Source organism: Pithys albifrons, chromosome 6 (genome assembly GCF_047495875.1).
Source record: "Pithys albifrons albifrons isolate INPA30051 chromosome 6, PitAlb_v1, whole genome shotgun sequence".
NCBI classification, from domain to species: Eukaryota; Metazoa; Chordata; class Aves; order Passeriformes; family Thamnophilidae; genus Pithys; species Pithys albifrons.
Window position 1 is genome coordinate 21394855 of NC_092463.1, and position 15821 is coordinate 21410675.

Consider the following 15821-nt stretch of genomic DNA (forward strand, 5'->3'; position numbering starts at 1 on the left):
TTCCCCAAACCCTTCTTTGGAGACAACAAATGAAATCAAAGAATCAGTAGGATCTTTACATGTTTTCTTTCTTTCTTTCTTTATTTTACCCTTCCCTTCCAAACAGAAAACTTACATAGAGATATGTTTAGTTGATAAAAAAACAAGAGTGGAACAAACCAGAAAGAGAGAATTATTTAAAAAGAAGTACAGGAAGGAAGCAAAACATAGAATTAACTTTTACCTATGCAGTTTCTGAATTGACAGTAACAGCTGACCTTTGTCTGACTGTGGATGACCAGATGTTTCCATTTCTTAATGACATTTTCATTAACTGATTGCCTTACCTAACACCTACTGGAACAATGAATGTTTCTCAGTGGAAGTAGCGTGTATGTAGTATGTTTAACTTACTGTAGCATAACATTCTTTTTTCCATATTTTAACTCTGGTATATATGTGAGCTGGTTTTTTCCTTAAAATGAAATGGCTATGGGCTAGTTTTACAATATGTAGAAAGTAAAACTGAATGTTATATTTGTAGTATCAGTTATAGGGAAGATTGCCTTTTTATTTGAAATTATTGCTATTTAATAGCCTAAATATCAGCCAGTGATCCTGATAAGTTAATATTTATTTCTGTGGTTTCTTCTGGGAATTAGAATACACTACTGATGCAGAGACATACTTTTTGCCTTCAGCAGGAAAATCTTTCAAAATTTTACTAGTATTTCTAATTCCAGCCGAGTTATAAAATTTTTCTTATGCTGCTCACATCTCTAGGCAAATCTGCATATGAAAACATGCATATTTGGTACTGTGTTAATGCCAAAACATGGTTGACATAAAGCTGACTGTATATAACAGAGCTTCCAATTTTGCTAGTAAAAATGGAGCTCAGTTGGAATTAGTACACATCATATATTCCAAGCAGGCTGTTTTGCACTGGTACTTCCAGTCATTAAAAACATACAAACCACTCAAAGAAACAAAAAGAAACCTAAAGAAAAAGCTCAATCCAAAACCCAACCAACTTGTGCAATAATGGCATTAGCTGAAGTTAAGATCTTTGACTTTTGTTCATGTAGCTTTTTGGGACTTCTTCCAAGAGTATTTTTGAGTAAAATGTGTGCAGTTTTGAGTTTTATAATTGACTGGAATGGTAGATTTCAATCTCTACTGAATACATAGGGAAATATCTTAAATATGTTACAGTCTTCTAGTATCTGATTAGAGATCAGTACAACTAAGAGTGTAACTCTGTAGCATAATATTTTCAGTGACATAGTTATGATTTATGTCTTCCACAGTCTCAGTTTTTAATCTAAGCTGTTCAAGCAGGAGAGTAATCCAAACTATACTGAAACCCTTATGTTTCCTGAGGTGAGAATGTAAGAATGAGATAAATATATAAATCCATTTAGTTTCTCCAAAAAGCTACTTTTAAAAGGAAAACTTCTAAAGCTGAGTGCCCAGGTTCATGGAAGTTGATTAATCTCTTGCATTCTGTTTTCATCCAGTGAAATTGTTCTCCAGTAGACAGTGGAGAGAAAATGTTCAAAAACTGAATGAAGTGGCACTATTTATGTAGGCAAATTTGTTAAGAGAGGGGATATTTGTTAAGAGAGATATTTGTTTAAAATATGAAATGAAAATGCTGCTTGGGAAGAAGAGAAAAGATATTTCTCTCTGGACAGGCTATGTGCTTTTGTTGTTCTGTGGCAGTTCTAGCAAGGAATTGTGGAAGGGATAGATATACTTACACTTCAGGATATGAGATAAAAGTAAATGATTTGTGCTAAGGTATCTAATTAATTGATTTGTTACTAGTGTGAAACATGCTTGGGCATATTGTGCAGATAAAAAACATAATTTATTACCAGTTGCTAAAATTCATCTCAAACTATCAGTATATGGCTACAGATCTCTCTCAGCTGATGTTTCTAAATGTTTAAAATGAGCCAATGACATAGTTATGGCTTGATATATCCAAACTTGGGTTGTGTATGTTACAAATTATATGTGCCATTAATGTCTGTCATGTCTAATGCTTCTTTTGCTACTGATTGTCTGTGTTCTGCAAATAATGTTTGCAGAGGGAAAAGATTTTGAAGTTGATATTCAAAGCTATATTATTTTTTTAAGATGCTTTAGAAAATATACGTTATACATGGGTTTAGATACCTCAGTCTGAGAAGGGTCAGGAAAAGTCCCCATGGCTTTGTTTTGGTTTTTGTGATTTTTGGTGTCAAAGTAGGGCGCATCAATGTCAGTAACTTCTGATCAGGAAACTTTCAGTTAATTCAGTTGTAATACTGCAATTCTAAGCTTTTGTCCAGATTCAGATAAAAATAACCTTTTTTTTGGTGTGTGTGTGTGTGTGTGTGTGTAAGTTCCAGCACAACCTTGTGGTAGTGTTTTCTTTACTACAGTGCACTGTATCATTGTATTTCATAACATGTACACTTTTTATTAGAGAATATATACTTTTTCTCTAATATGTGCACAGCTAATCTGTAGGGGATCTCCTGAGCTTTTTAGACCTTCATCTCAAGGTGTTTGTGGTCAACCTTAAACGTCTGGAGCTCTATAAGTCGGAAGGATGTTAGTGCCTAGTTTAGACATTGTATTTGTCCCTGTTCTCTGCATGGGTGGGTTTATGTATGAATGGACTTATATTTATTTTTTCATAACAATATACATTGACTCTACATGGAAATATTAGATGCAGACAGAAAGCATTTGTCTAGATCTTCTTTCTTAAATGTATCAACACATTCTTTAATTTTAACAGCCTTAGAAAGACAGCTTCTAATGCTATTTACTTTTCTAATGCTGTTTGCAATATATTTTTCTCCTCTAAAGGCTTTAAGGAAGCAAGATGCTAAAGCAGATGAAACAGAAGATCTCATGAAAAACAAACTTGTGAAATATGAAAGTGAAAAGAACCAAGTAAGACTTAATTTTTTTCCTTTTTGTTTAGTTTTAAATGAGTGTGTAGTGTCATATGTTACAGTATATACTTCCTTTTTCAGAGAAACCAGTAGGACAAAACTTTCTTTCCTCTTTAAGAATACAAGGTTTGTTCTCTGCTCAGAGGCACTGTGAATGTAGCTATGCCGAACTTGTGTCTCTCTTTCAAAACTCTTTAGTTACAGTGTGTTAGTTCTAATGACTCATCCTGCTAGGCAGACAGATTTGTAGCTTGGGGATTATCCTTGGTTTCTTTCTCTGATTTGTCTCTAAATTTATACAAAGTCTGCTGTTGCTTATTTTCAGCAGCTTAAAGGTGCAGCTTTTCTTTGCCTACAACTCACCTACGCTGGTTATTTTACACCATAGTTATTATTAATTACTCTTACTGAATTGTTACTTATTACTCTCTTCCTGTCCATAGAAACAAGATTTCTTGTATTTCTGTTGTAGCAGGATGGTAGGGCTGTATTACACTTTTTCTAGCTTTTTTCCTCTTGCATCAAGTTTAGCCTTTTTTGTCAGTACTTTCCAAGTTATACCCCTTTATGCTAAACCTTTATGTAGTGTTTTATGTTATGTTGCTCTTTTTATTCCCTTAATGCTGGTCCTGTTTACTTTGCCCATTTGCCAGCCTCTCAACATCCTCTTTGAGATTGCTATCTCAACAATAACAATTTCTGCTGTCAAAATCTTTATTTATTTCCATGTGGATCTTTGAACTATTTATGGTAGAAGTCAGAAAATATTTTCTAGCTTTTTCTTTCTGTTGTTTTTTTTTCTAAATAGTCCTAAGTTTGATGACTATTTCACATTTTTAATATTATGTTTTTAGGAAAACTGCTAATTTTGTGAAATTCAAGGCACTTCAATTTTTCAGTCATCTTGTTTCCATAATATTTCAAATACATCATTTGTACAACACAGAAAAAACACAGATTTTACTAATTACTAGTTCTACCAGAGCATGCTATCTTTAACACTTTTATGAATAAACTATGTAACAAAGTGACTTCAAATACTAAGTCATTATTCATTTTATTTTGAGTTTGAAGTGTGTTCCAAGACTAGAGACAATGTTTTTTAAACTTTGTTAAAGTTTATCTTCAATTATTTTACTTTTAACACAGTAAAAATTTGCTTTTGTGCATTCTTTTTCTGTATAATAGAAATGACTGTGTTTCTCCATGTGATACAGAATATTGTGCAAAAATTATAGACTGCAAGTTAAATTCTCTTTATATGATTTAAATAAATATAGCAGGAATTTCATACAAATGATGGTTTACTCTAATGTTTTGGACAAATAAAAATATTGTATATATTATACCTCATTTTAAATAGATGCTTATATAGATTAATTTGTGTCAGAATTAAATAATTAAAATACATTTTTATGCTATGATGCATACATTGCTTTTCTATCCTCATCATCCTCTGAAATGAAAGCTTGAGCATGAACTAGAACAGTCCCGGAAAAAGCTGAATGAATCTGAAGGCAGTAGAGAAGTTCTTTTGCGTCAGGTAACTGCTTTGGTGTGGTAAAATTTCTAAAGTTTTCATATTAGGCTGTGTCTGAGTCTTTGGGCTTAGTCTTCATATTTCATACTCTGCTAACATTGTTTTGTGAAAGAAAAAAGGAGACACCTTTTTATACTTTTTCTGCTTTTCAAATTTTATGTATATATGTTCATACATACTAGTTACAGTAGTGGTAGCAATGGTACATTTTCAGCACATAAGCACGTTATTTGTAACTTCCTTTCATAGTATGCTTTAGAACAACTATTTTAGTAATTACTGTTATGCAAAGTGCATGCTATAATTTGTGAATTCAGATAAATCAATGACTTAGAAGTATTTGCTTTACTGCTGAATTGTAACATGTGATAAAAATAAATAAACAAGTACCTGAAAAACTATCCAAAATGTCCTCTCAACAGTAGCCATTGATGCACATATGATTAAACTCAGAATTTGTATGAAATTGGATTGTGACTTTAGAAAACTATCCTTTCTCCTAAACATTTCTAATCATTCTTTCAGAGGGGCTGGATAAAAAGACTCAAATAACTCGGGAGGGGGCAATTGGCATACTTATCTTTTAGTATTAGTTGTTTGAGTTGGCTGTATTACTGTTTCGAGTATAACTCACTGTGCATGAAATATAGAGCGATATGAATTAGACGTATTTTTCTTCAATTCAGTTTTAGAATGTCAGATTTTCATTTTCCTGTGCATGATGTCATCTTTGTAAGTACTACACTGTATATGATAGAAAAGATAAAATATAGAAAGCCTCAATGCTTCTTAGTAATAAATACATTGTATTTTTAAGGAGCACAATTGAAATAAAATACATTGTTTATTAAACTTGGGCAGATGTTTTCAGTACCAATTTAAAAAGACGGTTGCAACATAGAGTATGATAACATTTTGTTCGGTCTAGAGAAATTACTGTGCAATTGTTGTAAACATAAAAAATAAAATGTTTCCTTTAATTCTGAATAACCACTTTGTGGCCTGTAATTAGGAAGTAGTTTGTCTTTTTGTTTACGATCTGCAGTACTCTCAAGATTTATTTATAAATATTATTTGTGTGTAGGTTTGGGTGTTTTTAGTACTTAATAAAACACAGTATTTTCTCCTTCATTCTGTTTTTTATTAAACATTTGATACTTGTACATGCATTTTAGATTGAGGATCTTCGTTCCCAGCTTCTGAGAGCAGAGAAAGACCGTGTAGAATTGCAACATCAACTTTCAGAAGCTGCTATGCATCGCCAGAGCTATCAGGATGTACAAGATGATGACAGGAGAGTTAGAGCAGGTACAACTCATATTTTGTACTAGAGGCCTGCAAATTAGTTAGTAAACTTGGACATAAGCTTTGTCGTAGAATTGCACTCTAATTGTTCTCTTGTTTGAACAAAAGCAACCACTTAATTTGTCAGATTTAAGTTGATTAAGTATTGGCTCCTGAATATTAACAGCCAGTGATGGTTAATTTAGGATAAAATATCTTGATTTGCATGGTTAATACAATTTCAGCAAACTGGATAGTGCTTTTACAGAAATAAAACATTTGTATTGTTTTTATGTAATAAATTTTCAGAAACCTTTCGTTTCAGTCCATTTGCAGTTTGAATTCTGCCATCTTGAAAATCATGGCACAGGTCATTTACTAAGGGGTTAATAAGGCTAAGGAATTTCTGTTAGAATTTCAAAGGAACATGATGTTCCTCAGGGGTTAAGTAAATTTTCCTGTGTAATGCAGTCGAGGCTTCTGTTTGCAGTGTGTTGGAATTTTAGATTTGGAATAATTTTATTTAGAAGAAAAATACTGTAAGCAATTTCAAGATATAATTGCATCTTAAATTACCACTTTAGCAAGGTCTTAATTGTTAGTTATCTATATGTATTTAAACCTTTCAAACATAATCAAAAAGGCATTAGAGAAAGTCTTTATCTTTCTCCTCATTAACATAGAAATGGATTACTCAGGATAATACAGGAATAGTGACTCCAAGTCCAATATTTATGTGAATGTTTAATTGGTTTGGCTAATGACTTATATTTTCATACTTCAGCTGCTGAATTACCTTAGTATTTAAAATAGGACACTGACTCCCTGTTTTAAAGATCTCCTACGGAGCACTGGAAATTGGCTACATCTTGTACATGGCTTAGCTTCAGAAATGTAACATAAAATAATAATTTCCATAGTTTTTCTCCAATCAAGTTAATGCCCTACTGAAAAGTTAATTTACTTGAAACAATATGCCTTTCATGTTAATGAGGGCATATTTTAATTTCCCCATTAATTATGTAATAATAAATCAAGATGGTTGTAAAAATAAGAAGAAAATTAAAATATACTGGAGCTATTAACATGCATGCATGTATTTACATAATTTTTGCACTTGTGTTTCACCTGGCTGTGTTATTTCTGTTTCTTCAAAGATACATGGGAAGAAGAAAAATGGAGATTTTTTTTTAATACCTCCAGTAGTTGTTTATGATTAAAACCTTTGCATTTTTGTTTGAAGAAATTTATATCTTACTATTATCGAAAACTTTGGTTGTAGTTGTAGGATTCAGACATAGCATTTACAGATAATTTGACTTCCAAATCAGGAGGCATTACTCTGGTGAGATAAAATCTTGGCCTTGAAGCTTATGGCCGAATTTCATTTACATCAGAACTTGCCCATTGTTTTTTCATCCTTTTTTATTTTACTCAGTTTTTTTGGCATTTTGGGTGATTGTGTTTTTTGCAGGGGGTGAGGTGTGTATGTGGGGAAGAGTAGAAAACCTCTATGAAATGACTGGAAAATACTGTCTCATTCATTAAAAGATTGTGAGGTTATGATACAGGTATAGCCATTTTTCAGATATTTTGGTTAAAATCAATAGATATAGAATAGTCTCAAGAAGAAAATTACCAAAAGAGAAATGAGTTAAAATTAATTTACCACAAGTCAGTGTTTCTACTGAGTCTGTTACTCTGTTCTCACTGTTTTGCAGTAGTTGAAAGATATGAGAGAGAGAAGCAAGATCTGGAGAAACATATTTTGGAACTTAAAGCAAAGCTGAGTCATAATGCTGTAATGTCAGAGGTAGAAGAATTAAAGAGATGCATAGAGCGTAAGGACAAGGAGAAAGCACAGCTTGTAATGCATGTACAGGTGCGTTGGTTTTTGTTACTTTGTGTTTGGTAGTGTTTTGAGGGTTTTTTTTGTTTATTTCAAAAATAATTTCTCATCTGTTTAACTTTAGATGATACATTATGATTAACCTTTAAAACTAGGATTAACTGTTATGCTCTTTGTTGTTTATGGAGAAAATAATTTTGAAAGGTGATTTGGGTTTGCAGAGTTTTTTCCCTTCCATCTTAATACCAGAAAAGGTGTTTCCTATTGCCTGTGATTTCATGGTTTGGATTACTTCTCTTTCCCATCTGCAAAGAAAGGGGGATCTCATTTTATCAATTATCATTATTAATGGGTTTTGGAATTACTTTTATAAGACAGTACTCACTTCTTTATTCCGCTTTCTATCATGCTTCAGAATTAAAGTTTAACTTAAAACTGAGATACCTTCTTCTACAAGATAGTGCAGTAGAATAACAGAAGTAGATCACAACTTCTCGTTTTATTAGCAATTAGATGCAGTATAGTAATATAATCATCATTGTAAGTGTTAATATTCTTATTTATGATAAGCACACACTATTTAACATGATTCTCTGTGAAAAGGTAAAAGCAGGCTTTAGTACTGCAATTTTAGTTAGAAGACTTTTACCACAAAAGTAGTAGTAGCCTTTTCATTTAAGATGGGAGATTTCTGTATTTTTTGATCTTGTCTAGATTTGTCCTTGGTAGTAAGATGCCTGAACAGTAACTATTTTCTTCTTTTTCATGACTGTCAGAGAAATGAGTTTGTTTTCAAAACTGTGTGTATTACTTCAGTACTCAAAGACTTTACATTTTGTTGGGCTTGTACTGGGACATTCTGTAAGCAAGGGGGTTTTGTAATTTGTATCTATTTTTCCAGTGAAGTTACTTATCTTTAAAATGATGATGTGTCACTTCGGAAGTTCAAATGCAGAAAGTTATTTTTTTCTGTTTTCACAGATTTACAGAACTATACTGTTCAGTTTACTTCTACTGGTCTTTGACCTTGTCAACTCCTGTGCTGATTAAAATCAAATTAGTGCATCAAATTATATTTTGAAAAAATTGCAATCTCAAAATAAGTTCCCACATGCTTTATGAAATTTGGTCATTGAATAGGTTTAAAAAGACCTAGAGTGCTTCTTTAGAGAGTAAGACAAGCAGAACTTATTTCCTGATGCCCACCAGCGTTGGTATTCTTGCTGACCTATACAGCTCCATACTAACCCAAAATGTTCTTGATTTTTGTTTTGTGGGGCCTGAGAAATTCCAGTTCTTTGGAGGCAGGAGTTAATGGGATAAAACCCCATAGAAAACCAATTACTTTTAAATTCTGCATGTAGAACATGCTTTCTTAAGGGTCAGAATGATTTTCTTATGTGAATTTCCTGCTCTGAAAACACTCATGTGAGAGTGCTCAGTTGGGGTCATTGTCATTGCTCTGAGTTAGAAATCTTTGACTTCCCTCATTTTCTCAACAGAAAATACTTTGTACTTCTTATCTGCTTCCCACTGCCTTTCTCCTGCAGAGGCACTAACAGGAAAATAGCTAGTGTGTTTTTCTTTTAATGAGACATCAAGGACTGCAAGGATGTGAATTTCTAAACTTGTGTTCTAACAAAGCATTTTGTCAAGCCTGTTCTAACAGCTGCTCCTATCAGATAGTGTGGTTCCCAGTTGGAAGTGACCAGTCATGTTTGACTTGGGTGTAATTTATCTTTGTTTAGTGGGGAGGATCTAGCTTGCCTCTGATGTACATGTGATACTAGAAATTTCTTTTGATTTATTTAAATGTCATTGTTTTCAACAATTACAGTTGTGTGTTATACCTTTAGTCCCTGACAGTTGCCATAAAATCACAGTGTGATGTAAAATGGAGAGGAAGTAAAAGGTTAAAACACTTTCTTAAACTCATGTTCAGAAGTGAGTTCAATCTAAATTTTAAATTTAAAAGAAAAAAGTTTTATTTCAGTTATTGTAGTTGATGTGAGGATGATGCTTTTGTGAGATCTTGCAAATGTATACAACTATGTTAAGTACATTTTTCTGCATGAAACTGTATAGATATGGGGCTGTTATTGTTGATTATTATGATCTAATTATTATGACTAAGAAAAATCTGCAAATTATAAAGATGGAATGCCCTACTTTCTTCATAAGTGGTTTTAGACTCTTATTCCTGTGAAATTTATTTACTACCTCTTCATTCTAATTAGGTCTTAGTAGTCTCATAGTATTGTCCAGTACAGCATAACATCAGACAGTTTGTTAAAATGTTTCAAATTTTCTGAAGGAAAATTATTGATGAGTTTATATATTAGAATTCTTCAGTAATATAAGTCTTTCAGTCTTATGAGTATTGATTACTATTCTCATTAAAATTCTTTTTATGAATTTTTCTTCTTCTACAGATGTAACTTGTAGCCAATTATTGTCATTATACGAGCCAATTAAGGTTTCTGAAAATCAATAAGTAACACCTTTCTAAAGTTAAAGATATTTTTACAAAATAGGAGACATCAATACTTCTGCAGACCAGCCTGCATTGCCATGTCAATGTTCAAATACTGAAATAGTGCTCCAGATGAATTTAAAATGAGTGAAGATATATAGATGCTATTTGCTTTGATAAACTTTCTCTCTAAAATCACATATCAACCTGGGTGGGGGGAGAAAGGTGGTTTTGGTGTATCTTGTGTTTACGTGTAAGGTTATCTGTTGGAAAGAGTAGCAGTTCAAGCTTTGGAAAAAAATAGAGAAGGCATCACTTAAAGAAGTTGATTTTGTGCAACATATTTTTTACTGAATGAATATACTTTTTGACTGATTGAATGTATTTGTCTTTGATTATTCAATTCACAGATTTTATGCTTGCATGAAAAATCTAAATCTTACGGATTAATGGTCCTTACGGGTTAGATACGTTATCGTTGGCGAGAGATGCAGATCAGATTGTGATAGTAAGTTAGTATCTGAGGTCTGCATTTGGGAAAAATTATTTTGAGAATAATATATTCAATAGTTAATTGTTGAAAACATTTTCAAGGACAGTAGTATCGTTGCATAGCAATAGGTGACTGTACTACTGAGGTATAGGGCAGGAAAAGAAATGAGGGAGAAATAGGCAAAGATCTTCATTAGGTGACTGATCAATTGGTTTGGTGAGGTGAAGTGTGACTTTCTGTATTTCAATTGATATAGAATGCGTACTCATAACTATTATATAAGGCATTAGTTCTGTAAACTGTAGCAAATGAGCCGTCCTCACTTGCATTTTAAATCTTCACACAAGTTTTAGGGAATGTTGCACTGAATAGAATACACTATGTGTTATGTTTTCTATACCTAGGATGAATTCTGTTTTGCAGTTCATGGTGATTCTGTTTTTAAATTGGGTATCAAAAATACAGGGCAAAAGTATGACAGAAGCAGTCAAACTAGGGACTAAAAGCCCAAACTGCAGGAGTTTCTCGAGAGGTGATAGAGTCACAGGTTTAATGCCTGTAATGATTAGCTTACATTTCAGATAAACAAGTAGTCTTTAACTGGAAAATGTTAGCCTCTTTCTCTCACTCCAGTTTCTTATGAAAGTTGAAAGCTAGATTACATACTGGGATATTGGATTTCTAGAAAAATAGATGCACAACGGTTTCACTTGAGGCAAATGTTGCATCTGTTTTTGTTAATCACTTCTGTTCTGTGTCATCCCTAGCCAGAGCCTGTCAATTGCAATGTCTGTGGTGGTGTTGCAATCAGAGGACTGATACAAACATTGTAATCACTTTTGAAAATAATTCTTGCAGTCAGATCTCTGGATCTGCACCCCCGTGATTTAGTAGCTCATCTTAATGACATTTTTAAACTGTTGCACAAAAATAATTATCTTTTCTAAAAATCTTCAGATATTAAATCCAGGAGGAGAGTATTTGATGTTATATTGGTGGTGAATGGGTTGACATGAATATTCTAATACCTTCCCTTGGTTCTGTTAGCAGTGGAACTATGAAAATAACACTAATCAGATTAGAAAAACTGAGACCCAGAATCATCTTGTGTGAAGACTGAGAAGAGATAATATACCACAATCAGTTTTTTCTGTAGTAATTGTAATGCAAAATATGCTAACAATTGCTCTCTATATACACAATATATTGTACCAACAAACTGCTCTGAATATTTGCTTCTATCAGGAGAGCCTCCATACTGTTGTAATGTGTGTCACATAATATTGTCATACTTCTGTTTCATGTAGAGAAGTTCTGTGTGACTGACCTTGAGCCACAGAAAACACTAGATACTCCTTGGAATCTGAAGCATTTAATTTGTAAGGGCAGAATTTGTCATCTGTGTAGAATTTTTTTGGAATCAGATGCTTAGTAATTTTGCCACTTGGAAGAGAAACTCAAGTGTCCAAGGAGTGTAGTTTTTTCTTTTTCTAATAAGTGCAACGTCCTGAAATTGCCTGTACTTTCTTTTAGATTATCTCAGTCTTGTTAACTACAGTAACAACTGAGAAAAGGAAAATTAGATTAATACTAAAACAAGCAAACAAAATACTCCAACAAACAACTCCAAAACACCCAACATCTCTATATTCTTGTGTTGTAGAAGTCCTTAAAATATTTACATTCTGAATTGCCTAGAAGGGTAATGCCAAGATAGGAGTGTGAAAATCAAGGTAGATTCTGCAGGGTCTAAAGTAAGCATCACACTGCCAGGTTCTCCTGCCATAGTAAAAGGGCAGCCTGCAAGGCTCAGGGCACTTCCTTGAGTGGAACCCCTGACAATATGTGCACAGATACAGTTGTGACATTGAGCTTGTTGTCCAAGCTTCAGTGGTAGAGAACCAAAGAGGATATCTTCTGACTCATTACACTGGACATGGGCCTGCTCACAACTTCAAGCACTAAGTTAAAACATGTGCTCAAAACAAAGATGGAGACTGAGATCCTTGATAATTCTGACTTCTTTAGCACTAACACATCTATAGGCACTGCAATGAAGCTTTAATGAAGCTTTATGTGTTGTATTAACAACTTACTATTTGCTAATAACTACAGTTCCACAAAAAGTAGTCACCAGTCATTTTCTGACTTGTGTTTGTCTGAACCGTATTTAGCAAGGTATTCTTTACTGGCTGTTGTTGTTTCCTGTCATTAACTGAAAACAGTGAGCTTTAAGATGGTTCTGAAGACATCTAGATGTTCATTGTTGTAAAGGATTGCTTCAAATCAACAAAAGGTTGATGTGTGCAGGCAAATAATGACAGCGGTGATTTCTTGTAACTGTTCTGTTAGAAAAGTTTCCTTGAAAATTGTAAGCAATCAGTCATCCTGATCGGGATTTTATGTTGAGGTTTTAACAAGGAACCAAAAGGCATGACCATAATCTTTGTTTTTTGTAGACACTTAAACTCTGTAGGTAGACAGGGAGGTTTGAAGTATGCTTTTACAGATACTGAAGCAAAAAACCCCCTCTAACAGATAGTGCTTGTCTGTGTCTGTTCCCCTCGTGAATATATGTATAGGCCATACCTGGAAAAAGTCTTTCTACTTTTTGGGAAGCCCATCTCTCTGTGTATAGATGATAATTGTAATTTCATATCAGCTTTTTTACTTTCTTATTTTTGTGACCATATCTTAAAAGTTGCTTATTTAGTATTTTAAATACCAGTAGTGCAAGTCCTTATAGGTTAGACAGAATTTTGACTACTGCATATATATTAACACTGAGGTACACATGTTTATCATATGTCAACGAGGAATTTAAAAGTACAGGTGAGTACATTTAGGACCCCTGTTATGCTATTACAAAAATGGAGTGTGGAGGACCTCTGTTGCTCTATCCTCTTGCCTTACAGGGAAGGATGCATGACGTTTTGACTTGCTATGCTGCTGTTTTCCTTCTGATTTCAGCTGTTGGGTCTGTGCTGGCTTAACTTTTCTAAGCAAAGTACAAACTATTGGCTAAGATTTACACATATTGTAAACACGAAACATTAAAATTCACATTTATATTGGTACATCCATGTCAAAATTAATTGTTCCTCCTCATGCAAATGGCTCATGTTGATAAGTTAGTTATGCTTCATGGTAAATATCTAAAACAAATGTTCCTCTTTTTTATTATACCATAAATCAATAAATTGGAGATTGATTTGCTTCTACACAATAACATGAATTTTTACAGTTCATTGGACGTTGTGTTCTGTTTTTAAGCTTAGACTCATTTAATTAAAAAGTCTGCAGAGGCTGTACTTCTACTAATGAAGTGTATTCTCTGGAGAAATTGTATATAAATAAATATTTTTTTAATGATGCAGAGCTGAGTAGTACATCAGTTTAGGCTGAAATCCGCTATGGTGTCTTTAGATAGTAATGAAATGAGAAGTGATAATATTATTTATAATCACATGACTGAAGAAATGATCCCTCATTTTAGAAAAATCTGTGGAAGGGTAAATGTTAAGATCTGACTGTGTTTTATCAGACTATTTTTAGCTTCTGCTACACTTGACTTACATCTTTGTCTGTACATCTGCATTTTTTTCAGTCATTCTGAAATCTAATCCTCTTCTCTAAAGTGGTCAGTCCCTTGAAGCTTGATAATATTTCTCACTCTATATCAGGTTTATCGAATTAATCTGTCATTAATGAAAATACTGAATGGTATGAAAGCAGTCTAAATATGCCCAAAATACAGAATACTGACATGAATTTCTGCGTGATGATCTTAGTAAAATACAGTTTTGCTACTAGTGTAGCTTCAATAACTGATTTCTGAAAATGTTCTTGCACAAGGTGTAGGAAGAATAGTTTTCCTGAGTTGATTATGAGACTATGTTGAGAATATTATTTGAGAAAGGCAGCACTTGTTATTTTTAACTGTTTTAAATAATAGTTTCAATTTAAGTCATTATTGAAAGACTCTTACATGCTTGCTACATTTTCAAACATCTTTGCACTTTGTTCTAGAAACATCTACCAAGCTGCTGTATTCCCTTTGTAGTCAGTGCTTTCAAGTACACCCTTGTTCAACATGTTGCTCTCATGAAAGCAAACAGCATAAAACTGTGTAGCAACTGGCTCATATACTGTAGATTACTTTGGTTGTGGTGAATGCTTTTGTTTCCTTTCCAGTTTTCTTCTTTCCTCTCATCTCTTTTACATTCATCTCCTTACATTTTAATCTTTAATTTATTTCTTATTTCTATAGTGTATAACATATGGTTGTTGACTCCATCTCAAACCCGTAATATAGAAAAGTACAACCAGAAGAGCAACAAATGCAGAAAGGATAGAGCAATGATGTGTTTTGCCTTGTATTGAAATTCTTCACCATTGCAGAGGGGCAAGTTCTCTAGGCTAACAGGATAGGTTGATAGTCAAGCAGATATTTTATACTATTCATATTATAGATAAAAGTGTGATTTAATAAGGTCTTATATTGCATATCTTTGGAGTCAGAATGTTCTTATTTTCTTATGATGATTCTAGGTGTTAACGTCTGACCTGGAAAACAGGGAGAAGCAGCAGGAAAAATTGCTGGACCAGCTAAAGGAGATACAGAATTGCTACAAGGCTTGTGAGAATAGGTGTAGACAAACTGAACTCCAGTCTTCTGAGTTAGCTCAACAGGTTGAAGAGAGCACCAAGGAAGCAGAGCGGTATCTGACTGAATTCAAGCATTCAGAGGCACTCAGGCTGGAGATGGAGAAAAAAAGAGAAGATCTGAAGGTGAGAGCACAGGAAGCCATCCGCCAGTGGAAGCTGAAATGTAAGAAACTGAATCGTGAGATGGAAAAACAAAATGCAACTATGAAAGAACTGATGGAAAAGAATAGTCAGGTAAGATTGGTTGTTTTCTGTTTTTGTTTTTTTTTAATCCTTTCCATTTGTTTTAGAAGTGAAGATAAGGAGTTTATTTATGCAAACTCTGACTTAAACTGCCTTCCACCTTAAGTGCTGGACCAATTTTTCTGGTAAACTAAAAGACAACTAATAGATGGCAATATATTTTTTAGTTTTTATGGATTTCTACATTCTCTTCTTTATCTTGTATTTATTCTAGTCTCTTAAGCAAAGTTTTCTTCTTGTAAAGAAGAAAATTTCTCTGTGCTGCTTTTATGTTTTCTTTTCAGTTATCAATTAATATTAGCTTGGCTTATTTTTTAGTAAATTTTTGAGAAAATAGT

At 33.3% G+C, this 15821-nt stretch overlaps 1 protein-coding gene across 2 annotated transcripts in view; it reads left to right on the forward strand.

Annotated features, from left to right (window-relative positions):
• Window positions 1–15821, forward strand: part of CEP128 (centrosomal protein 128) — a 117064-nt gene that overhangs the window by 24107 nt on the left and 77136 nt on the right. For both annotated transcript variants that reach the window (XM_071557737.1, XM_071557738.1), the window contains exons 10-14: window positions 2845–2931; window positions 4402–4476; window positions 5649–5781; window positions 7479–7639; window positions 15124–15474. In XM_071557737.1, the coding sequence (XP_071413838.1) occupies window positions 2845–2931; window positions 4402–4476; window positions 5649–5781; window positions 7479–7639; window positions 15124–15474 (807 nt within the window). The remainder of the gene's footprint in view (window positions 1–2844; window positions 2932–4401; window positions 4477–5648; window positions 5782–7478; window positions 7640–15123; window positions 15475–15821) is intronic.